A 26,033-nucleotide genomic window follows, 5' to 3' on the forward strand; every position below is an offset into this window, starting at 1 on the left:
AATGGGATTGCTTTGCAAGTAAGTCTTAGATAATAGTGGGCGCACTTGGATATAATGACAGTGGGAGACAATACTTTGGTCTGGCTTATCTTTTAATTTTGCTGCCATAAAAGGTGGCTTTTTACAAAGAGATAGCCTGTGTTCTATGCATCTGTATGCAAACTCATAGTGGAAGGAGGGTATGATTTAACTATAGAAAAACAGGGAAAGTTGACATAAATACCTCCAAGTTTAACTTTGTCAGTCTACTTAAAAAAAAAAAAAAAAAAAAAAAAGAGAAAATCTCTTTCTCCTCAGGATATTTTTGGCTATCTCTAAAAAGCTTCTTATTTTACCAAATACAGGTATCAAAGAAGGATAAGATAGACACCTCTGCAGTTTCCATTTGTTGTATTGGTTGGGTCTCCACTGATGGCATTGAGAACTTAGCCACCTCCCACGTAGATGTCTACATACTAGGCACCTGAATTTAGGTGGATCGATCTGGAGCTGAATCTCACAGTCCAGGACATGTCCGGTGACTTCAGTGTAATGCAGATGTTCCTGACCTTGATCAGATGTAGCAGTGTAATCACAATGACACAGTTATTGAAGCAGAATTCACTGAGCTCCATGATTCTGGAACTCGACTGCTGCTGGTACCTCTGCTTTGCAGGTGTAATGCTAGCTCAGCCCTGTCCACACTGTCTACATTGTGCTATGACCTTTGGTGTAACTGTGGTGACATACACCCAAAGAAAGATATCTTGATTTAAAAAAGAAATCCTGCTTTTAATGACAACCACGGCAGAATGTGGAAAACCAGCAAGCCTGTATTTTCTTGCCAAGGGAATGATTTGATTCATTTTAGACTAGGGCTCGTGTATCAACTGCTGTATATCCAGGGACAAGCACCCTGGAGCCAAACACTGGAAAACACAAACTGGTAGCGTGTTCACACCTTCAGAGACAACAGAACAAATCCTCAGACTGGCAGAATACTGTTTTCTTCAGGAGCCCTCAGTGTTGGAGATGCCTGAGTTTAGTATTTTAAGGCAACGACTGTTACCACTGTCCAGTAAGCCTCAGGCTCTAAGTGCACCAATGAATGATGGGGACTAGGGCAGATGAGCTGGACTGCCTGAAGCACAGAGGAGATGGAACATGTGCTCTGTATGAGGGAGATCCATTTCATTCACTGTGTTGAGGTCCATGTGACACACCATTGCTTTTAACCTTGGCTCTGAGATAGATGGGAGTATCAGAAGCTGAACTGATTAGGTTTTGTTGTTGTTATTGCCAAAGCTGATCCCATCTCATTTTTAGAAACAAAACAGTGAGGACTGTGATTGCTGAAATTATACATTGGTGGTCTAATATGTCTCAGTTGAAGCTAATGGGCATTCTTCAGAGAGTTTCGGGGAGGACAGAACTAGGCCATGCCCTTTTGGTAAACTCAGCTGTTTCTTATGCCTCTTTAAAGGCATTTATGGAGCAAATATGAGTCTTGCTAATGAACAAGAAAAAATATTTTCCTTTCAGTTTAATATTTCCAGAATTTCTTGTGCATTTGTTTTATCTCTTCCTATGAAAGGACACATTTTTTCTTAATGCAGACTTTTAGACTGTGTGTTGTCACTGTAGGCGCTGTTGGATTATATAGAGTTTAGGAGACGGTTCAGTAATGGGGCGTAAGCCAGGAGGTGATACAAGAAATCTTATGCAAGAAATTATCTTCTGCCAGATGGAGCTGTACCTTGCTGATAGATGATTATAAGGCTGCTTATAAAACAGCAAATGGTTCTTGGGCCATTTGTCTAGCTTTGGAACCAAAATGACCTGGTTAATCTAGCAAAATCTGTGTCTGTTGGTTGCCGATACCACATTTTTCTTTCAGTGCTTGTTTAATTTAAATGTCATTCACAGAAATATACATTACCAAGCAAGATGTAGGTATATATTCATGTAACAGAAGTTCACTTGCCCAGACTGCAGGAGTTATCTATCAGCTCCTGAGGCTAGCATAATGTTTGGTAGCTAAACTGCTCTTGATTTACCCCGACTGTGAACTGAAACAGTCAAGGTAAAATCTTTCAGTATGGCAGAATATTTCTTTGTTCTTTTGATACAAACTCAGTTTGCAGAGACCACTGTTTCTTCTGGTAAGCACTTTTTTTGGCTTCATTTAGAAACATATTGTGCTTCTGATTTATGGTGTGCTAGTACAAGGTGGAGTTATTGTGCAGGTAGTTTCATGAGGATTGCATTAATGCGCATGTTCTCAACCCAGAGCTGCCTACTCCACCCAGGTTTGTTGTGCTGATTCATGCAGTCACTGTTACCACAGAACCAAGTTCTTGCCAAGGCCCAGCACAGTAAAAAGGCAAAGCATTGTAAAAGCACTGATCATAAACATGGTACCTGTCCAGCCAACTTGTAATCTGAGTGTAAGATTGTTCAACAGTAATGAATACAAAGAGTGGGCTAATTTAGGCTACTAAAGTGAGGTGTTTAACCTGACCTGTACTTCCTGTGTGGTCAATATAAACAGAAGATTATCATAGATATCATATTGTATCTGCATGGATGTTAGCTTAGCACTGAAATATCAGTAACTGTATCAAGTTGGAAGGTTGAGACAGAAAACACATCTCCTTGGGATTGTAATTTATTTAGCCCAGTTGTATAGTAAACGAATAAGATACAAATGATTATGGTGATGTGGCAGCAAAAGTTTGTGAACGGCAAACAGAAGAACAGGTCTCTTTCTCTACCAAAGGTGAGGAAGGACCTGCTACAGATAAGTAGTGGCATGGATCAGATGTGGGGGATCCCGTGCTGGAGCAATTTTCTTTCTGCTCCTTGTTTGCTATCATTTGTATTGGAGCCGTAGTTCTTTTTATACCTTCTTCTTACCTCCTTTGCATTTTAACCATACACATGGTGTTTTACATACACTGGATACATCTTCTTTTCTCTCTTTTATTATTCCCTAAACCCAGTTCTGCCTGGTCCTGAAGGTGGCTTCCCTTCAGTCATGAATAATTGAACTTTCGTGATTTGTGTTTCTATGCCCGGGACCATCGTAGTCCATGTTTGTACTCTTGGGAGATGTTGCTACATGTTTTGGGGACAGACATAGCTTTCCCAAGGTTTGTAGAAAGAAGTAACCTCTTTTATCAGACTTACTAAGTATAATGGGAAAAAATGTGCAAGTTGCTATGAAGATAGATAGGGCATCTCAGTGCTCATGCATATATATAAGTGCCTATCTCTTTCTGATAACTGCACAGACTGCTGCCTAGTTCAGAATGCCTCGGTTTTGGACACCCCATGTTAGGTGATGTTAGTCCAACTGAGAGAGGAACACAAAGAAGTGTAATACTGAGACTGCAGTGAAGATTACTGTGTACTGCCAGTTGTGCCATGACAAAATGGAGTGGAGGAATACTGACAAGGTGACTTTACAGGCAGTTGTAGGGGATCCGTACCAGCACTGGGAAGAATTGTGGGAGTAAGGTACTAAGATGAAATATGAAAAATGGTGATGAGGGCTGACACCAGGATGCAGCTGGAAACATTGCACTGTGAATAAACAAATAATTAATGAGGTGCTAGGATATGAATGTTGACAAAACTTCTGCTCTTCTCAAAAGAGAACTAGTGGAGGGATGCAAAGAGACTCCTGCAATGATCAAACTTTTGGAGCTGGAGAATAATCCTTGATATTTCTTGAGGCCAAAGAAAAGGACATTGAGAAACTGAGGTGAGAGAGCCCTGGGTTAGCATTTTAGTTATGTGAATAGGCAGGAAAGAACAATTACACAGAGCTAATCTGTAAGAGTGTTAGATGTAGGCTGGTTGTGAACAGAGATGTGAATCCAAACTGACTAAAATGATGTGTGAGGTTAAGGAGTACAATGATAGTGCTATGAAGAAAGGAAATAAATGGAAAGATTTGCAAGGGAAATAACGTGAGAATGGTGCTGGCTGTCATGGAGGGTAAACTAATAGCTAAACATCAGTAAAGATCTGGAAGAGGAGTGCTCTGAACTTTGATTCGAAGAGAGTGAGATTAGCTTAATTGGAGGGAATGAGTTCAGTGGATTGTTAGCACAGGGGACATTGCTGAATTGTATGTAGTCTGTGGTGAAATTACCCGGAGTTGGGAGGAAGGGGAGAAGGGAGAAGAGAATCAAGGACAGCATCTCTTCAGCAAGAGGACACAGTGACACACATATGAAGAGAGACTAGAGGAGAGATGGAAGATGAAGCAGCCTCCAAAGCCAAGAGTAGTACAGGTGGCTGTGTCAAAACCAGTGACTCCACTGTGAGGACGAGGGAGGAACATTGCTTCTAGTTTCACTTAAGAGGAGTGGACTTCAGCAAGAGTGATTTTGTTGGCAATAAAATGAAATGCTCTGCTATTATAAAGCACTTTTAAAGTTTCTGTCACTGATTGAAGAAAAAAAATACGTTGAGGGCCAAGCTAAGGCCTGAAATGAAATCTGCACTTGATGGTAGTAGTTTACATTACAGCTTAGGTGAGGAAAATCCTATTTTTTGATACATACATATACATTGTCATGGAGGAGAACTACATGACATGCATTAGAGTGTAGAGCTGACCCCACCAGAGGCTGTGAATATTGCGCAAGATTAATGCTGTTTACAAGGAGAAATAGGCAGAAGGTAATGTATATCTTTCTTGTTGCCCCTGCAGGACTTTTTGACTTACAGTGTAAACTAATTTCCTGTCCCTGCCATAAATTCATGTACATGCATATCAAGGAAAAGAAGCTTTATGTCTGGTACACTGACATTCAAAAAGCCATTGGCTGAATCTGCAATTGCTTCATACATTTACATGGACTTCAATGTTCTGTCATTGTACTAGTCAGACTGCAGAATGTCTCCTCACTTAAATGGTTACTAAGATTATACCATGTTTTGAATATTGTACAGAAAATCTAGTGAGTACATTCTTCTGACACAAAGTATATTTAGTCAGTGTATGTTCTGAAGTGCTAGCAATTAGTATGTCAATGTATAGAAGAATTTGAAACACTAAATATATGCTGAAGCTTATAATTAAATAAATTACTTCAGTGACACTTGTGCAAGTTGTTTATTTCCATTGTAACTACCAGAGCATGGTATATGTGGTGCAGACTAATGATGTAGTTGCATTTAGAAGGTATGTTCAAATACATTTTTCATGTTTAATAATTTCAACCAAGACATACAAACAACTCATTTCTTTGTATTTTAGCAGATACTATTCTTTATCATAAGAAGAATTGGACTTTTCAGTTATGAGGCACACTGCTGGAATGTTAACTTTTTGTTTTGTAAGATTTCTGAACAGTATTCAGAATATGTAACTGTTTAGAATACAGACTGCATGCAGAACTATTCTCACTTTGAGCAGTAATGATAAATTATTCCCTACTTCAGCAATGTTTTCATGTTCAATAGGTATACATCTGAGTAGTAAACTGATTAAAATGCTCCTTTTATTTGAACTTTGTTAGAGATTGTTCATTAAATCATAGAGCTGTTTTAAAATAATTTGGTAAATGGAACTTCACTTTCCTATTTCTTATTAAGTCTGAGATACATGTTGTGGGACTGTCAACAGCACCACACTAGTTAAGATCACCTTGAAATTTAAAATTGAAGTGTGATAGTAGTATTTCTTTTTTGTAACTTAATAACTGAATTTTAGTTTTTCTATTTAACTTAACAATTCCTTCAGCATTACATGAAATTTCAAATCAAGATGTATGCTAATTTATGCCAACATTTAACTTCACGTTTCTTTCTCTTCCCCTTACCTTCCCACGCTTATAAGCATTCTGATAATAAGTTGGAGACTAGAACTGTATAATGTAAGCACATGCAAAGCTAGATCCCTTTCTCTAATCATTCTTGAGTTATATCAAGGTAAGTCTTTAGCACATCTCAAGATCAGTTAGCTACTTGTAACAAGTATGTTTCAGAAAAAAGAATGCTTTGGAAAAGCTTTTTGTTCCTCTCTTTCCATCAAAGCCTAACTTTTAATCTACTTTCCTGTGCAGTCATACTGCTGTGAATATGTCTCTCTGTTTCCCACCTAATAAATTCTGAATGTGCTTATCGACTTCAAACACTTTTGACAGGGGAGAAGATGGTGGGGAAAGAGGGCTTGATTTCTCAAATATAATTAAAATTGCTGAAATGTCATCAAAGTTGGTGGCTGGGAAGAGGAAAAGAAACACTGTTAGTATTCCCACTGAGGGAAAATGCAGTCTGAGCCCACACTTCTTTACACACTGAAAAAATCCATGTCAGTGAGCATATAAGTTATGGAAGAAAGCTTCAGTAGGAGCTTTCTACAGAAAGTTAATCAAACTTAAGACACAAATTGGTAGGGAATAAGGCTTCATTATTTCCCAGTGTTCACAGAGCTCCTTGTCAGTAAAGGAAAGATTCATCTCACCTCACTTTTCCATTCTACAGTGTTAATGTCTTTATTTCCACACACAGAGCTCTTATTGTAGTCAATGGAGAGAAATAACTTTTAAAAGTGATTAAGTTCAGAGTATGAGCTGTATGCTGAGGAACAGGGTTTGAGGTCATAAACAGCCAGATGGAAGATAGTCCTGTTCTGACAAATTCTGCATCGTAAGCTGGGAATAAGTGAGTTGATGGGAGAAGGGAGGAAGGGGGGGTTGAGAAGGGAACAAGTTCATCCAAGTAGAGATGACTGTAAGAGAAGAATTGAGATACTTTGGCAATTACCAGAATTAGTCTGAAAATGCTGGATTGAGAATATTCACTTGGAGAAATGTATCTGTAAACATTTTTTTGAAAAACAATTCACAAGAGATCCAAACACATAGGTAACTTAAATGGCAGGAAGAGACATGAAGTCTGGGAAATTCAGAGAATGCTGTTAGTCTGAAGCTTATATACATTTGCCATATGAACCCTGATTAATAAGACTTCTTAAGAGAATATATTAATTCTCAACTTGAGCTTGCTTAATCCTATGCTTCATGTTTGCTTGCCAAATCATCATACAGACATTTGGAATTACATCAGAATCATAGTTTTACATGGCATTTCATTTTCTCAAATAATTTGATATTTTTAATAGTACTAGCAAAGTGATTTTCCCTCTGTTGCTAAATAGAGTGTCAAACAGATTATCCTGGTGTCTCCCAACATGATTCGAAGAAAGGAGGATTTCACGTTTATGTTACTTTCGCTATAATGCATTTGAAATTAGAACTGTTCAAAGGAAGTAGTGCTTTTCATGGAATAGTAAATAGATTTTTGTTTTCTTGTGTAAACTAGCTGTTATTTGTCACACAAAAGGTGTGATAGTATTTACTATATTCTTTGCATTTTTATTGCTTGAACTTAGCAGTGATTTTTGATAACTTAAACCAATAATTATCTTCCTGGTTATGTTTACACTCGGGGTTATTGCATTTAAACAACACTAATAAATCACTTGTATAAAAACTTCTTGGTCAACACTTGCAATTGTTCAGCTTCAGTGAGGATTACTTACATAGGGGTACTCTAAAGTTTTAAGCAGTTATATAGCAATTCAATAGGCTAAAATTTTAATGGCTCTGTAATGACATTAGTCTTAGTCTGATAGTGACTAAGAGCTGCTTTTCTGGAAGAAGGTACAAAACCTATTCCTGAAAAATAGATGTTTTGCAGGTTTTTGTTTTGTTTTGGGTTTTTTTGTGTTAGGTATCAATTTTATTCTACTTAGCTTGAAAAAGTTTATTAAAGGGAAAGGGAAGAATTAATGCTAAGAAAGTTTGAAAAGGAGTTCTGCTTTTTTGTCTTTTTTTTTTTTCTTTTGTAGTACTGTGCAACATATATTACTAAATATTACTAATTACATTTTAGAATATGTATTTGGTTGGGGTTTTTTTGTTGTTGTTTGTTTGGTTGTTTTTTTTTTTTTTTTTTTTTTTTTCCCCCTGTGTTCATTTGTTATTAACCCTTTTCATTACTACTTCCTGATAATGAAGGCTGAATAAAAATTGTTAGAGGCTCAAAACTGAGTGGCATCCATACAGATAAATTGTTTTGCTAGTACTATGGAAATTATTTAAAGATTAGACTTTCTGAAGGCAAAGAGGAAAAAACCCCAAAATTATTCCAAGTAGTCAAGAAATATTCTTATTCAGTCTCTGGCACTATAAGGATATTAATGCCAAGATTTTGCTTAAGATTTTGTTTTATGATGATACAGCTGAAATGCATCTGAATGCATCACTGTACCTTCTGTTTCTAAGACAGGAAATTTGAAAGTCTATTTACCTTAGCTGAAAAGGCCAAATTCAGAGAAATAAACTAAAATGGAAAATGTCTTAAACAAATGAAACAATGATCCTGATATTTTAGAAAGTTAATGTGATTCTGTGGTGGGACTTAGAAATGATTCAGGATCACTTGACGACACTTAAACCAACCATTTGATTGTCCAAGATGTTCAAAAGAAAATGAAACAAAAAAGGAGGAAGACTGGGCTGCATGTAGCCTTGGTGTAAATGGTTGGCCCAGACCATCTGGTCTGCTGCATAATTCACTTGCTAGAAACTTCCATGGCACTCATGTGTCGTGTTATGAGCTAAGTGCAGGCCCATGAAGAAATGCCCAGGTGGGTTGCTGGTGCATGCTTACATTCCTGGAGCAGCAATCCACTGTAGAGGTGGAGATGGGAGGAGAGAGGCAGAAGTCAGTGAAGAAACCAGCTTAGTTTTCACCCACTTGTTGAAAATATGAAGACAGTAAAACGTCTTCATATGTAAATGTAAAATTAAAAAAAAATCCATTAATTTTATTTCTGTTTGTCTCTCATTTCAGTCACTGTGTAATCCTTATTCCCAATGAGAACCAGAGTTTCTCAAGACCTGACCTTTCAATTTGAAGCACTGTAACGATTATCTGCCATCTATAAAAATTAGACAGTGAACTCCAATTGATGCTTCTGACGATTGACTTACAACACCTGTGAACCAATCATGTAGCTAGCCCATGTTTAAACATTCTGCTAGTGGTACTTACCTGCCTCTCCATACTACACTTTTTCTATCTTGCCCATCTGTTAGCTCTCCTCTTTCATCTCATAAGAAATGTTGATATGTATCTGTGACAATCCAGGGGGATATATCTGTATATTATTTATTTTTCTACTGCTTTGTATATGGCAGCTTTAACATACTGAAGAGCTAATGTACTCGGAATAGGATTCACTTTAACCTTAGTTTACTAGTGCACTTAAAATTAGACCTGTGGTTAATAAAAACTTTCCTTGTAATGAGCACATAAGGAGTTCAGAACTGTGACTTCTCTGCGGTAGGAAGACCTGTACACTACAGTGCACCATGGTGACAGAGAGGGCTTGGGAGGTTCCAGCTGCCCCCTTATTTGCCTCTGGTCAGCATTTCATGGTGGGCTGGAGAGAAGCCTCCAAGTGCACCCTGCTGGATTGAAAATCTCCACTTTGTTCTTCTCTTAGACTTTGTGGCCTAAAGCGTAGGGTTTGTTGTGGGAAGTTTACTGGCCTTACATCATCAACATTTTATCAGGAGACATCTGCTGAGTTCATAAGGAAAAATAATCAGTAGTGCACAGGAAGCATCCTTCTGCTTTTCAATTCAAAATGCAATTACATTGCTCCTTTGTCATGGTAAACTGCTATACATGAGTTCTCTATTATCACATTGTATGGCACGTGAATGGGAATCTCAAAGTGGGGAGAAAGAGGAGAGAGCAATGGGGTGGAACATATTCTTTCTTATATAGCATCTGGCTTTTTAGCAAAGTCCAGGGCTTTTAAAATAGTTGAGAGTGCTCTGTTGAAATTATTAAAGAATTGGCTGATTAATCTCTACCGTAAAATGTCATTTTCTTTTTGTCTTGTGCTTTAATCAAAATAAAAGAGCACAGTGGGGGAAAATAAAAAAAGAAACTAAGAAAAGTGCTCCATGATACCGTTTGTGAGGGTTGAGATTAAGGACATTAATGGAAATAACATTCAGGCAACTTCCATTTCTGAATCCTCACTGAGAAAAAGTAAGTTAATACAGAGTTAGTAAGGGTTAATCTGAAACATTTTGGAACTAAATTAAATCACAGTTAATTTCTGCTATATCCATTATCTTTGGTTTGTTTAGACTATGTAGAAAAATAATGTAGTCTATAAATTTTTGTAGATAAAATTTGTTTCAAGAATAAACAAAACACTTTATGAGAAATTTCTATAGCAGAGAGGTTTGAGCTATAAAAAGGTTTTTTAACAAAAATGTGGGTAAACCTCAAATTTACTTTTTGCAAAGCAAAAAACATATAACCATCAAAAGTGAGTTTACAATATATTAAAATTTTCATAAAATACAGAAACATTAACTGTAAACATTGCAAAACCTATCCCAGTAAGCCTAATGCATTCATTTTTGCACAGTGATCTCACTAGTTTTATATAAATCTATCTCATTAGTAGAATATTTGTATCAGAACCATTCAAACAATTCATGAGAATAGTTCATTACCGGGAATACTGAGGTTTGTACTCACAATCAGTACATGAGTCTTTTAAAGTACTGTCAGAAAATACATACTTCATTGATTTTTCTCTTCTAGTTGTCCATGATGATTTTAATCTTAAACTCAGATTCACAACTACACCTCATTACACAGATGTGTGGGAGAGGAATAAGTCTGGCTTTCCCAAGGAGCTGGATCAGTTACATATATTTGCATTTCCTAGTTTTTAGAATGGCTTGAAGGTTTCATAACAAGTCCAGAAGCAACAAATGGAGGACTAAACTTGTTTTGGGGTCTGCCTGGAGAATGTGGAGATTAGCAATATATTGCTAATATATGATGATAGAACCAAGGGTGCATGAAGTTCTGATAAACTCAGAAAATCACTAGCAGGTTATCTTGAATCTTTATGCCAAGCTTTATTATGGCATGTCATACTTCTTTAGTAGGGCACGAAGGGATCTAGTCTATCTATATAGAAGATGTTCCCCTAATAATGAATGGAAAGTCTACTCTGCCTCAATGACTTACATATTAAAGCATCAGGTAATGGATTGTTAGGGACTATTTGGGGACTCAAATAATCTTAGCAATAAAAAAAAATCAATTTTGTCATTAGTGAACTAGAAACTTATGTGAACTGAAACTATTTAAACTAAATTTACCAGTAAAATTTGCTAGAAGGTGTGCAAATTTAAGTTTGCAGAATTTCTCTCAGCTCTGGTAAATGTAATGGCAAACAATTTGTCTATCTGCACTTTGGCAGTAACAATAAATACTGTGTTTGCAATTCTTTCTTCTTGTTGGATCAGAAATGTTGGAAACAAAATCAAGTGTGTTACATTACAAGACAAAGAAAAATCATCTGACTAAAGATGAAGCTAAAATTCAGTCTGTGACATATGCCTTTTTGCCAACATACAACATGTAAGATCACTTGTTTTCAGATAGTCATAGCAATGCTGTCTGTCAAAGAATGGAGTTATTACTTTGATTATAAACTTCTATAGTTCTGACAGCCGACTTTGGACCTTTAACATTGTATACTGTATGTTTCTTGGGAGTATCTGTTAATAGAAAAGAGAGATAATATACTCTTTTAAACAAACTATACAGATTGAATTACTGAGAAAAAGTAGATATAAAGCAATTTATGTTTTAAAGGGATATGTAGATTTTAGCAGTATTAAAAATTAGGGGAAACTGCTTAAATACAAAGCTGTCTAGTAAAATTGCTTGAAGAACCTTTGTCTCTCTGAAGAGACTGCATGTATGGTAGAAAATATAATGACTAATAAAAAAATGGCATGCAGTTTCTTCTGTTTTCCATAGAGGCTTAGAAACAAAACAAGGCAAACCAGAGGTAAATTAAACTTTGATTATATTTGAAGGGCAAAATCTGAATAAAAAAGAGGAAAGGTGTTTCCAAATTATTCCAGTCTATCCAGTTAGTTGATTAGAATTTGGAAAACAACTACTGTAATATAAGATTTTTTGTGTAAGTAGTAAATAATTTTAATATTTATCTTGTATTGACAACATTTATTTTTTCAGGATATCAATGGTTTCTTGACACTGGAATACAATACTGGTGCTCTGAGTTAACGGCAAATATTGTTCAAGTTGCTAGCACATGAACATTTACCTTTTTTTAAAAAAAAAACAAAACAAAAGGCACATGATTTTTTAAAAAACTCGAGACTTAGCAACATTGAAGCTGTAATAGTATAGAAGGTCTGAATGCACAGTTCCCCATGGAAACAGGGATTGATAGTCATAGTTGACTTTGCAAAGGCTTCTTTCTATTTATCAAACTGTGGGTTTGGTTAACCCCTCTGGAAGCCAGAACGTTCTACCAATGTGTACAAGATTGCTTCCTTCTGGAAACTAAGGAAAGATCAGCCCTCTTCAAGTATAAGTGCGAACAGATGATCTCTTATCCACGGACTAGTGTTTGACAGTTGGTTTCAGCTAAGTAAATTGGGTGTGTTAGGTTGTCACGGCCGCCTGATACTGTCTCTCTTGTAATACAGGTTATATCAGTTACACAGGTGTTAGGAAAAGGAAAGTGTTGAGAGCAGTCTGGGTTGGCCATCCTCAATGCAAGAGCTTCCTCTGCTCTCTCTCTGTTTTCCTGGCTCTCACCTTGGCTGAATGTTGGTGCAAGCCTTTTTGGCAAAAGGATGCCTGGTATGTTCAAACATGGTTGGTTCACTCTTGATATTGGTAGTCAGGTAGAAAATAAGTGCTGTCTCAGGGAAATCTTGTGAGTTGCCGTGGGTAATCGTATCATTCATGTCAAGAGTAACTAAATTTTTACTCGAAGCTGCAACTTATCTGATGAAGACCCTGATAAGTGTTTCATGCCATAGAGCAGATAGATGGAGAAAAGACAAAACATCTATAGATGAAGCAAAGATGGGTACACAGTGGAATCATATTGTCTTATCATTATATTGGCTTTTCTGCCATTGGAGATCTTCCAAAAGAGACTATAGATGAGATGTCTGGGGTCCCTTGATTTGTCTGACTCCTGGTCCAGCAAAACACTTAAATGCTTATGCATGTCTCTAATAATATCCCATTGAAATCTAATTTATAGAGCCAAGTAATCTGGATTTGAGTGGGCTATATAAATTTGTATCTCAACATGTGCAAAGATCTCAATCTAGCTTCCTTTACATCCTGTCACACCAGTGAGTTTGACTTACATCATTATCTTTCTCATTTAAATGTGGAGTATTTATGTTGGTGTGGGGCCCTTCAGGCTCAACGTGGAAAGTTACTGTTTTTTCCCCCTTTGTCACCTAGATATAAGGTTTTGAACACATTGTGCACATTGCCAAATTATTAATACATATTTATTCATTTAAAGGGATATTAGAATCATAAGAATTGTCGGAAAAATAACTTCCACACATTTCAGTGTTATGTTTGTCTTCCCCAGTAAAATATCACTGTTGGTTCTATCTGTGTTTTCAGGTTTGTTTCTGTACTTGAGCTCTGTTCTTTTCTGGCTGTCCGCAGGATTTCACCATTTCCTATTGCGGTTGTGTGTTTAGTTTTAAAAGATAGGTCAGATACTGTTGTCATCTAATAACTAGTGTCTTGCTGATTTTTAAATAATCAATTATTTTTTTACTAGAATTGATGTCTTTTCCAGTTTTTATCATTGTGTTTCATACAGGTTGCTAACTTACCATGTATGAATAGGTTCTGTATAGTTATCAGAGTCACTTGTTCTGACAGTCCTGTATTTCATCTCAGTTGTACCACAGAGACCTAGACAGATACTGCAACAAATGTTCTATCAATAGTAATTTGAATCTGCCAGGTGGAGCTGGCAGACGAACTATTCTCTGACAGTGAAAGTCTACACTTTTTTCTTTAGATAATCAGAATTTTTGAAAGACAAGGAAAGGCCCATTGCTTGTTCTACACATAAAAGTGTTGAGGTTACAGCAGAACACCTTTAGGAGAATGTTCTCAACCGTGTAAGGCAAAACCTAACATTTTCTCACTCAAGATCTGATTTTCTCTATCTCAGGTTCACTCCTGGCAGTGACTCTATGGGGAATCTTGGCACAGGCTCAAAACAGATAGAATACCATGAGAAATTAACATAATTTTAGCAATCAGAGAAAAATAGGGTTATAGGTTTTGTTCTGTGATTTAAATTACACAGTAACTCCTGTGTATGGTAACTAGTAGGTAACCACACTGTAATTTTTATGTAATTCCAGACTATATGAAATTCACAGCAATTTAATGTTGAATTAATGATCACTTGCAGTTTTAGCCACCTGTTTTCTGAACTACAACAGGTGTCTGGATTTGAAGGGGTCATGGGCATGTGATAAACATTTTGAATCTGTTTTATTTAAGCTGGTAGTAAAGTCCACACTTTCATTTCAGGTAAATGGGATCGATATGTCAAAGACATGGAATGATTGAAAGGTTGACACAAGCAAAATGACAGGAGACTCATAAGGTAGTCTGCGTTGATAGAAAGGGAAAGAAGAAATAAGATGACAGGAAGTGACCACAGATATAATAAAAACAGAGAAATTGACTAAGAGGAAAATTCCTAGTGGCTTTGAGAGTAAGGTAGACAACAAATTAAAGATCTTTCCTTTCAATCTCCATTCCTTCCCAAAGCCAAAGAAAAAAGGTAGGGAATTAATCAATAGACCTAATAAAAATGGATTTTTGTTCGCAAGGAATTCTAAGGTTTTCTTTTTTTAACAATTAGGATGAAAGGCCAAAATAATCTTGTGAGAAAATCTCTTAATAGGAGAATTTGGTAACAAATAATCACGAAGAAATTAAGCTATATATCTAAGAATGTTATTATAACTAATTTATAGGGTTTTTTTGATAAATCTGAAAAAATATGGAGAATTTCAGAAACTACAGTATTCACAAGCAAGTCTTCTCCCCTTTTTCTACAAAAAAAAGATTTAACTCTGATATGTAATCCTAGCTGAGGTACAGAAAGAGAACTTGCTCACAGAGCTGTACTGCATTAGACTATAACTTATGTAGACCTATATAACTTCTGTTAACTAATTGAGTTCTGTTATTCATAAAGGTAAAATTGTTCTATCTTCCATTAAAAAAACCCACCCTTGTAGAGTTCAGTTCATGAGGGTTATAATATATTCTTTTCATTAAGATCCATGAATATTGTGGTTCTATCCTTTTGTTGAAAAGAAATATAAATAAGTTACTATGCAAATTGAATTATGACACTTCATTAAAAGGTGTAACTTTCCTTTCATTCAGAAATAACCTTATGTATCTTCTAAGTATATCCACACCTGAGTCTCTTTTTTGAGGCTGCTTTCATAGACATTTAGACTTTCTTTTAAAAATGAGCTTGTGATGACAAACTTCTAGAGCAAAGCATTGCATATGATGAGAGACTGTTTAAGAATGAGAAGAATCATCATCTGTCCTTTATTAAATATTTTCTGATGACATGCCAATCTTCAGGTGTGCAGATGATGCTTTCTTATCCTGTGTTGAATAACAGAGGAACAAGTAGGTGGGTGACAATCACAGAATGGCTGAGGTTGGAAGGGACCTCTGGAGGTCCGCCTCAAGCAGAGCCACCTAGACCCTGTTGCCCAGGACCGCATCCAGATGGCTTCTGAGTATCTCTGAGGATGGAAAATCCACAGTCTCCCTGGGCAACCTGTGCCAGTGCTGGGTCACCATCACAGTAAAAAAGTGTTTCCTGATGCTCAGAGGGAACTTTCTGTGTTTCAGTTTGTGCCCATTGCCTATGGTCCTGTTACTGTGCACCACTGAGAAGGGCCTGGCACTGTGTTCTTTACAACATCCCTTCAGGCACTTATACACATTGATGAGTTCCCCCCTGAGCCTTCTCTTCTCCAGGCTGAACAGTCCCAGCTCTCTCAGCCTTTCCTCACAGGAGAGATGCTCCACTCCCTTAATCATCTTTGTGGCCCTTCATTGGAATCTCTCCAGTATGTCTATGTATTTTGTACCAGGGAGCCCAGAACTGGACCCAGCACTTCAGGTGTGGCCTCACCAGCACTGAGCAGAGGGGAAAGATTACCTCCCTCAGCCTGCTGGCAACACTCCTCCTAATGCAGACCAGGATACCACTAGCCTTTCTCGCTGCAAAGGCACACTGCTGACTTGGTGTACACCATGACCCCCAGGTCCTCTTCTGCAAAGCTGAGGTTACACCTTCTACAGAACTTGCAGTATGAAACTGATATGAAGCGAGAAGATCAAAATTTTAAGCCTGATGCACACTCCACTAGTCAAGTTTAAATTGTCCATTAAAATGCAAATACAAGTGGGAGTAGAAGTTAGCTTTAACTCTTTTTTAACTCTTACTCCTGGCTACCACCAGGTTTCTTTCACTGCCAGTGTTTTGGTCTTGAGAGATTTCTGCTGTTGCTTTTCCATTGAGGAATCACTGAAGGTTCCCCATTTCCTTGGAGACATGGTTCTGCCACAGATCCCCCCAGGGATGCACAGGCTCTGTAAGTTATGAACTGTCATGGAAGGCAGTGCTTGTACGTTGTTTTTTATGGGTGAAAGCATCTCCTATGTGTGTTGGGTTTGTGTGTGGTGGGGTTTTTGGTAGGGTGGGAGCGGCTACAGAAGTGGCGCCTGTGAGAAGCTTCTCAAAGCTCCCCCAGCTCTATGTCAGACCCTCCTCTGGCCAAAGCTGAGCCAATTAGCAACAGTGGTTGTGCCTCTGTGATAACATATTTAAGAAGGGGAACCTGAGAGGAGAAGGAGTTGTGAGTGAGACACTTATGCAAACACCAAGGTCAGTTGAGGAAAGGAGGAAGAGGAGGGGGAGGTGCGCTGGAGCAGAGACTCCCCTGCAGCTCATGGTGAGAGGGCAGGCTGTGCCCCTGCAGCCCATGGAGGTCCACGGTGGAGCAGATGCCCACCTGCAGCTCATGGAGGACCCCATGCCGGAGCAGGTGGCTGTGCCTGAAGAAGGCTGAGACTCTGAGGGAAGCCCACGCTGGCGCAGTTTGTTGCTGGGAGGAGCGTAGTCCATGGAAAGGACCCGTGTCAGAGCAGTTCATGAAGAGCTGCAGCCCGTGGGAAGGACTGGCTCAGAGAAGTTTGTGGAGGACTGTCTTTCATGAGAGGGACCCACGCTGGAGCATGAGAAGAGTGTAAGGTGTCCTCCCCCTGAGGAGGAAGGAGTGATAGAGACAATGGGTGATGAACTGACCACACCCCCATCCCCTGTGCCTGTGCTTCTGGGTGTGAAGAGGTAGAGAAATCGGGAGCAAAGCTGAGCCCAGGAAGAAGGGAGGGGTAGGGGGAAGGTGCTTTTAAGATGTGATGGTATTTCTCACTCCATTTGATTGGTAAATTAATGTTGGCAGTGGTGTTCAAATTAAATTGATGTTCTTTTTTTATTTCCCTAATGGAGTCTGTCTTTTGCCTGTGACCATAATGAGTGAGTCATCCCTCCCCAACCCTATTTTGATTCCAAAGCCTTTTTCTTCTTTCTTTTCTTTTCTTTTCTTTTCTTTTCTTTTCTTTTCTTTTCTTTTCTTTTCTTTTCTTTTCTTTTCTTTTCTTTTCTTTTCTTTTCTTTTCTTTTCTTTTCTTTTCTTTTCTTTTCTTTTCTTTTCTTTTCTTTTCTTTTCTTTTCTTTTCTTTTCTTTTCTTTTCTTTTCTTTTCTTTTCTTTTCTTTTCTTTTCTTTTCTCTTTTCTTTTCTTTTCTTTTCTTTTCTTTTCTTTTCTTTTCTTCTCTTCTCTTCTCTTCTCTTCTCTTCTCTTCTCTTCTCTTCTCTTCTCTTCTCTTCTCTTCTCTTCTCTTCTCTTCTCTTCTCTTCTCTTCTCTTCTCTTCTCTTCTCTTCTCTTCTCTTCTCTTCTCTTCTCTTCTCTTCTCTTCTCTTCTCTTCTCTTCTCTTCTCTTCTCTTCTCTTCTCTTCTCTTCTCTTCTCTCTCTTTCTTTTCTCCTCCCCATCCCTGAGGGGGAAGGAGTAGGCAAGTGGCTGCGTGGTGCTCAGTTGCCCTCTGGGCTGAAAGCATGACAGTATGTCATGTCCCAAATCAAGCAGAACAAGGCACTGAACCTAGGTCTTGTACATCCTGGGTCCTGCTCGCTCTTGAAGTATCACAAAATAGAGCTGCAAGGTACTGTAGGAGATCAGTTTGTCCAGAAGAACTCAATTCAGACTCCAAAGACTTTACTCTTATTATTTAGCAAATTGTATTGGATAAATTTATAACCTAAGAAAACTGTAATAGTCACATCTGTAGATACTCATTAAAAATAGGATTTATTCCCAGAATAATCATACACAAGTTTCTTTTTCTTCTAAGTAAATACAGTCTTGTGGTGAAGCAGGATCAGAAATAACTAGGTCATTACCAGTGAAAAGCTTCACTTGCCTTGCTCTTTTTGTGCCTGTGTTTGACTTCTAATACATCACACTTACTTTCACGGAGTTTCATTTTGTTCATTTCAAATTCTCATTTTAATTTGTTAAGAACACGTTGAATTCTGTTCTCCACAGTGTCTGACATCTCTCCCGCGCTGGGGCAATTTGCAAGCTTTTGACTACTGAATCACTGATGTTATTAATAAGTAAGACTTTGTCCAAGACAAATCCCTGGGGCTCTCACTTGAAATGCTCTCACTATCTCATGCTGAACTAACATCTGCTTGTTGTAGATATTTAAGCTGGGTGGTTTCATTTAGATCACGGTTTTACTTGTAAGCTTCTAGTATGAAGAGGAAGGAAGAATGGGGTGAGTGCTAGATCCTGTCATCCATCCTTCCTTGTGTCTGACCCTGCTTCCTCTCCGCAGTGGTGAAAACTCCCTGAGCTGGCTGTGGAGAGTCAGGATGAACCTTTTGTACCATGCAGGGTGTGCATGTCCCTGTCTGCAGAGAGGGAGAGGCAAGAAAAGGATACCCAGTGCAGGATACAAAAATGTATTTTTATGCCAAAGATGCTAATTAGTGTTTCTTACAAATGTGAAGTTTTAGTACAAGAAAGGTTTTATGACTTTTAAACTCTGCTGATCATTTTTCCTGGACAGGAGCAACTGAATGACATGGCGCGTTTTGACTCCAAGGTGTATGCTGAAAATGAGAGTTGCTGGAAGTAATTTTTACCTTGTTTAAAATACATTCTTAGATTTGATATAACTAAAAAAATCATAGGTACTTAAACATTGTGTTGTGTGTGTCCTGGGACAGGAACTGTATCTTCCTTTCGGGGAGAGCAATGGGTAGTGTAATAGTATAACAGAGCACTGAACCAACAAAAGTAATCGATCAACTCTGCAGTAACTAATACTTACTGACTGAGCTTCATCTCCTGTTTCTCTGGCACACAAATTCCACATTGAATTTGATCCAATTACTTCAGGGCTCAGGCCAGCAAGCCTGAAATTCAGGCCCCAAGTTGAGGGGTAATTGTCCATGCAATGAGAATAATGGCTTCGGAGTTGTGCCCTATGCAAGCATCCACACTAAATGAAATGAGATTCATCCACAGACCAGCTGTGTCTGGCTCCAGTACACATTTGACTGGCACTGTCATAGTGGGGGTATGATCACAATTCCTGCATCTTTGTATGTGGCCCTGTGTAACTCATCCATTTTCTTGCATGGACCTCCTCCAAGCTGGAGCTAACTTTTCTGTTCTCTTTTCAATGGTCGAGTAGCCTTTGAATCTTTTGGATCCTTCCCTCCCCTTGCCAGTCTTCACAAAAGCATCATGTTGCCATTCACTGCTGAGCTGCTGTGCGTTCTCCAGGGAGGTTTGTTGGTTTGCATTAGTACAAATTAAGATCTGCGCTGTCCCTATTCCTCCCAGTGCCAGCTCATTATTTACTAACTGTGAGGTCAATAAAATTCTGTTTTCTGTCAGACAACAGCTGGTTTTCTTATGAGAATTGTAGCAATCTCCGGTTCACCAGCCTGTCATGTGGATACAGCTGCAGGGAGCATTCATTAGATATACTGAAAGATGTAGGAAGATTTTTTTAGCCATCCTATTTTATTCCTACAGCCATTGCTTGTTTTGCTTTTTTGTCTGGACACTTTTATCTAAGTAAGATTAGGGAAGGCCAGAAATCAGATTTGCTGAGAGAGGAAGGAAAGGGTCTGAGAAGCAGTTGACTAGCCATCAAATTAATTTTTTCTTTTTTCTAAAATAATTCCAAGAGATGCTTTAGCTCTGCTGTTTTACAATATTATCAGCTTGATCATAGTTTAGTGACTGAATAATGATTCAGTTCTTTCAAGTAATGAGTCATTCAAAAGCAAGGATCTGACCAGTCAGTCTGGAAAAGAAATAACACTTATCTGCAGTATATTTATCCATGTTCATATTAACACAAAAAAAAAGAAAAAAAATTTCAAATGCATTTCAGACTTTTCAGGAAATATTTGAAAGCTTAGTCACAATCCTATGACCCTTTCAACAATTCTTCATACATTTCACCCCTTGGACACAGTTGGCCATTCTCTCTCCTCCTCTTCCTCTCTCTTTTGCCAAGTCCAAATATCAGCTTAACATTTAATGCCTTTGAAGCCAGAATAGCTATAATAATGTCTGTTACCAAAATGGCAGAAGAGGCCAGCACACCAGATCCTAAATCCCAGAGAGATGGAGGAGAAAGCTTCTGGAGCCAGGCATGGGAACTGCCCTTCTGAGGCAGATCTTTCAAGCACAATTCATGCATACAGACACATCAGCTTCTTCAAGAGGATGTCAAGGAGACAGAAACAAGATGATCTGCCAGCCTGGACAGTCTTGCCCTTTGTACATTTCCAGCCTTGCAAGAGTTTCCTTCTGTTCTTGGTTTGACTCTATTTCTACTGGTATGTGAGACAGGCTCACTTTGATAGTGGGTTAAGAGCGGCTGTGAAGCAGGCATTATGGACAAACTTGTTCTTCACTAAATAATTCCAACATTTTCTGTTGAATGGTGAACAATGGCTGTTAAAGATGAAAGCACCTCTGATCTGCTGGTCACATTTATGCTTCCTTCAGTCAGCTTTTCAGCAAAACAGCAACGAGAGAAACATAACTCATGAGGATCTCAAGATTTAGAGTAGTGCCACAGATGCAGGTAGAAAGAGCAGACTACAGTGAGGAATTGAGAAATTTAATTTTCATTTTATGCAATTGGTTTCATACCCTGAGGAAGTGGGGGCCAAAGTTAATGACCCAAGATGCCCCTTCTAGCTGTAGCTTCCTAAAGAAAGAAGTTATTCAACCACCCAAGATAAGAGAATGTTGTCCTCCTGTCACCTACAGAATGGACATCTCTTCATTAGTGCTTTGATTAGCAGTGACACAGGGGAATAATGGGCTCGAGGAACCTTGCTAAGGGTTCCTAACAAGCAAGGCAAAGAGACACAACTAGTATACCCACATGTAATAAGTAGGTCTTACTTCAAGGAAGAGAATAAATGAAATGCTGTACTTCAGAGAACATTGCCATGCTTTGGTGAGGTTTATGGAAATTCTTAGCTGGACGTGACAAAAGAAAGTACATAAAGAAGGTCGTTTGTGGCACGATCATTTCTCATCTCAGTTCTCCCTGTGATTTTAGTAACATAAAACAAATGAGTGTGATCACAGCAGTGGTTCTTCACAGTCCCTCAGTATCATACAATAATGCTTTTAAGTTTCAGAAAACTCCCTTTTTTTCACACATATAGAAACCCACAAATTTAGCAGAGTAGAACTTGGCCAACTCCACAACATCCTTTTCAGTTTTCTGTCTCTGCTGCCTGTGTTTGTCAGTCTAAAGAAAGCTATAAAATCTGGGTGTTGTCTGAAAATCTTATTCTGTGGTGAAAGAGCTGTTTTGATAGAACATAAAATTCTTAGCACTTTTACAACTGCCTGGGGTTTATTTCCAAGAGTCCATTAATATTCAAGTCTGTTAAACCTGGTGAGAGGTACAGAACAGGAATACTAGCTGTATGTGTCTACAGATCAACAGGGAAACAATTTCATGAATTTCAGCCATAGGTTAAGTTATAAAGCACCATACCAGGGTTACACACCTAATCTTAAGTGATACACACTGGATAATCTATTCTACAGGATTTGTAAGAATTGATATTTTACCTGTACAATAGCTTGTTGTCAGGGGGAAAAAATACCCAAAAAAACCAACAAGGCATGCCAGATTCTGAGACAGAGTAAATTGGAAGAGGTATCCTGAAACCAATGAAATTATGCTAATTTTGACCTCCTATCTCTTAAATAGGCCGTATGTAGAAATGTGAGCTTGCATATTAAACTCCTAGACATTGCCATACTCAGTACATCCATGCTTTTGGCTCTGCTATAAGCATATTTGAGGCTTGGAATGTGTAGGATAACTTAAATTTCCTTTTCATAAATTGCTTGGAGAACAAACCATTGTATTCTTATTAATCTTTCCTTTATTTTATTGTTTTTTCAGGTTAGGTTTCCCCATGATGGTTGTGTCCTGTACCATTGGGATGTGCTATCTTCTTGTTGCTCATGTTGTAGTAGGTTGGAACTCATAGTAATTTATGCTTTCAAGACTCAAAGAAGCTTTCTCTTTAATTTAGTTTATATATCAGAACACTAAGAACACATATAAAAGGAAGAAGATGTGTAAGACCCCCAAATATAGCATAATTCAAAATGATTGTCAGCATCAGTATCAGGTTTGGTCATTCTTAACATTCTGTTTTGTGAACAGTTTGCAGAAATTGACAATCAAAATTAAAAGAATCCATATATTTACTTGTGAATGCAATTATTGTGCAGATGAAAAGGCACCATCACATGGGAATATGTTGTGCCTGAAAGTTTGTATTGACACAATCTGAGTATAGTCACAGATGAAAAACTCATTCACAATAGCAGATGTTCAGTAATTTCTTTTTAGGGTTTCATTTGTCTTTGTCAATGTATTTAGCTATTTGTATTAAAGTAATATTCAAGTTGTAATAATAGACAGCTAAGCAGAAATTCTGTACACTATGAAAGATGTATCATTATCTACATTTAAAAATAAACACATCTGCTGAAAATGTGCTGTGGAAGGAATTATTACTTTGGAACTGGGATTGCATTCTATGGAGGCATTTTCATTTTAAAGATCCTAACCTGTGGTAAGCTACCTTTTTCTTAAACTAATGCCCATCTTCTTACAAAAATATGGACATAAAATGTGATAAGGCACTGGACATCTTCCATTTCTGTGGTGGAGTACTCTAAATCTTTTAATAGGTTAATACACTATATGGAAGAATGAGATCATACTTTGGCTTTGATTTCCTCCTCTCTGATAATAATGTGGTAAACCACATATATTTTTTTGTATAATTGGCTGCCAGAACAGGTTAAACTTCTCATTACAAATATTAAATCCTGTGAGGCATTCAAGGTCTCAGTCTCCATCTTCCAATACCCTTGTGGGATTGGTCTGAATTACCAACGGGTCTGTTTTTTCTTGAGTTAGAGAAACTGGCAACCTTGTAAGTGCAACCCAAATGAACAAGGTTGAATTACAGGAAGCCAGTAGAGCTGATCAAATGTGGCTTTTTCTTGTGCTTAGTCCTTGAGATAACCTGGTGAGGGAGAAGCAGTATCTCTTGCACAGAGGGTGTGAGGTTAATCATACACCGCATTTTACTCACATGCAGGTTCTATTCCTCACCAAGATTTTTTTTTTAAAGTCTGAAATATGATCTTAAGAGACTAATGGAAATGAGTCACAGCACCCACTCAAAGCAAGGCTGTCTCCCACCCCTCCTAGTAGATTCAGTGGTAGCAAAGGAATCATGTGGAGCAGGAGGGGAAGAGCTCACTCCATTGCCCCAAAACCTGCCACCAAGATTTCCAGCCCCATCCATGCTTGGGCCCCCTGGATCAGTGAAGTCTCCTGTGGCTGGGCTGAGTTTTGCAGCACTGTTGAGAAACCTCGAGGCTGCTCTAACAGTGACTAGCTGTAGATCACAAGACCTTCTCCCAGAACCAGCATGACCTCCACTTCCTTTTATGTTAAAAAAACCCACCAAAACCAGAACGCTGCAAGAAGTCTGGATCAAAACAAACCAAACCAAATAACAAACAGATGAACCTGAAAGACATTTCTTCAGACAATTTGTCTGATATTGAATTGGGTCTGTCTCACTCTCCATGTGGAGACTTTTTCTTTGTAATAGCAGTTTACGCTGTAGTAACTGGAATTCTGTTTCAATTAAAGAAACATTTATGCTAATCAGCTTAACACTGATCCCTTGTTAAAAATATTCACACAACATTTTATAACCCTCAACATTTCTCACACTGGAGCAATGTTGGTGCAGTCACTGGTTGTGCAAGAATTGTTGCATTAAGCCCTAGAGAACGCAAAATCAGCCTCTGCTAAAACACATTTGGTTTTATCTGTTTTGGAGTGATTGTTTTTTTTTTTTTTTCTTTTTTTTCTCACACAGTTTAAAGTTTTATTTTCTTTTCCATTCCACTAAAACACTGCTGGCACATAGGAGTATAAAAATGAGACTATGGTCGCACAGCACAATTTACTAATTCTTTCTTAGTGTTCTTTTAAAGGGGCAAAAAACCTAAACAAAACCTAATCCTGCTCCTGGGACCTTGAAACCCTCCTGCCAACCTTAAACAAACTCATGCTAAAAATGCGATCACATTAGCTGATATGAAAATGCATTTACAGTTTGCTGGAAGGAGGAAGATGGAAGTGCAGCAATTCATTTCCACTCACTCATCTTAGCAAATACTCTGGAACACTTTGGTGTGAGAGAGATCTCACTGGCTTCAGGAATGATACATCAACAGGACTCAGATGAGATTTTCATTCTCTTATGTTACTTGTCCTGTCAAAAGAAGGCAAGTAGTGCACAGGGAGTACAAATCACTCAACAGGCAACCAAACTTAAGGCTAAATTCATTCTGGTTCTAGGAAATTTTTTTATGATATACTGTTTTCCTGAGGATTTCCTCCAAATTGACTTTCCTTCCTTAAACAACCATTTTGCTTCTTTTGCACAGCCAAGAAGAGCTCAGTGAGAGCTCATATGACAAAGCAAATTGTAAAAAGAAGATAAAGCTGTTTGTTTGCACAGGGCTTTACGTGAGTGTAATCTAATGTTCAATAACCAGAGAAATAACAGTGATAAATATGTTTTTCTGGCCTCTTGCTGTTGTTTCTCACATTAGGAGACAATCTGCTAAAATGAAAATTACCCAGGTATTTCAGATCATTTCAAGGTAATGAAGTATATTTTTCACCATTATAGTTATCAACATAATTTGCACATCAAAAGTGCACAAGTTACAGTGACTACATCCTTCACAAAACTATATAGGAACCCATAAAAACTGAGTAAATTTGAAGAGTGGGTGGAATTAATTTTTGCAGTGAAATTCTCTCTGAAAGGCTGAACAAAATAGTTAAATAATACATTATGTAAAAGTGTATTATCTTTAGTATGCTCGTGGCTGATCTCAGAGAAAGGATTCTCATTTTCATTGACATTCCTTTAGGCTATTTGGTGACGTTTGTTTTAAGCCATTGAGTAAATATAAATATATGACTACTTTGAGATCCGTTTTCTGAAGGGTGTAAAATGCAAAATTGGTATAAGACAGCAATATATGAATTATACCATTACAGAGCAATGTAAGCAAAGGCTATTAAAAGAAACCATCTCCAGTATATAAGCAGGGCAATTACTGAAAACAAGGAAAGTAACAGGGACGTATTAGAACTTCACCAAATACTGAGCTATCTAGCAAATATTATTGAGAGTGGACAAGAGTCTGCCCAGCCTAGCAGCTGTCTCTGACAACGGGGCATTGTGGGTGCCTGTGAAGAACACAAGAGTAGAGCAAACATAAAATGATGCTTTCCCAGAATACTGTCCCCACTTTCAGAGATTCAGAGACTTCTTGAATGAGAGATGTCATCTTTATATTGCATTGCACCTGATGGATTGTCCTT

At 38.0% G+C, this 26,033-nt stretch overlaps 1 protein-coding gene across 1 annotated transcript in view; it reads left to right on the top strand.

Moving 5' to 3' along the window:
• The window catches only part of OCA2 (OCA2 melanosomal transmembrane protein), a 192,961-nt gene extending 169,864 nt beyond the window's left edge, over positions 1 to 23,097 (top strand). The window contains exon 23 of the mRNA XM_074816908.1: positions 22,497 to 23,097. Coding sequence (XP_074673009.1) covers positions 22,497 to 22,584 — 88 coding nt within the window. The 3' untranslated portion in view covers positions 22,585 to 23,097. The remainder of the gene's footprint in view (positions 1 to 22,496) is intronic.
• The last annotated feature ends 2,936 nt before the right edge of the window (positions 23,098 to 26,033 follow it).

Source organism: Strix aluco, chromosome 2, assembly GCF_031877795.1.
Source record: "Strix aluco isolate bStrAlu1 chromosome 2, bStrAlu1.hap1, whole genome shotgun sequence".
Classification (NCBI taxonomy): Eukaryota; Metazoa; Chordata; class Aves; order Strigiformes; family Strigidae; genus Strix; species Strix aluco.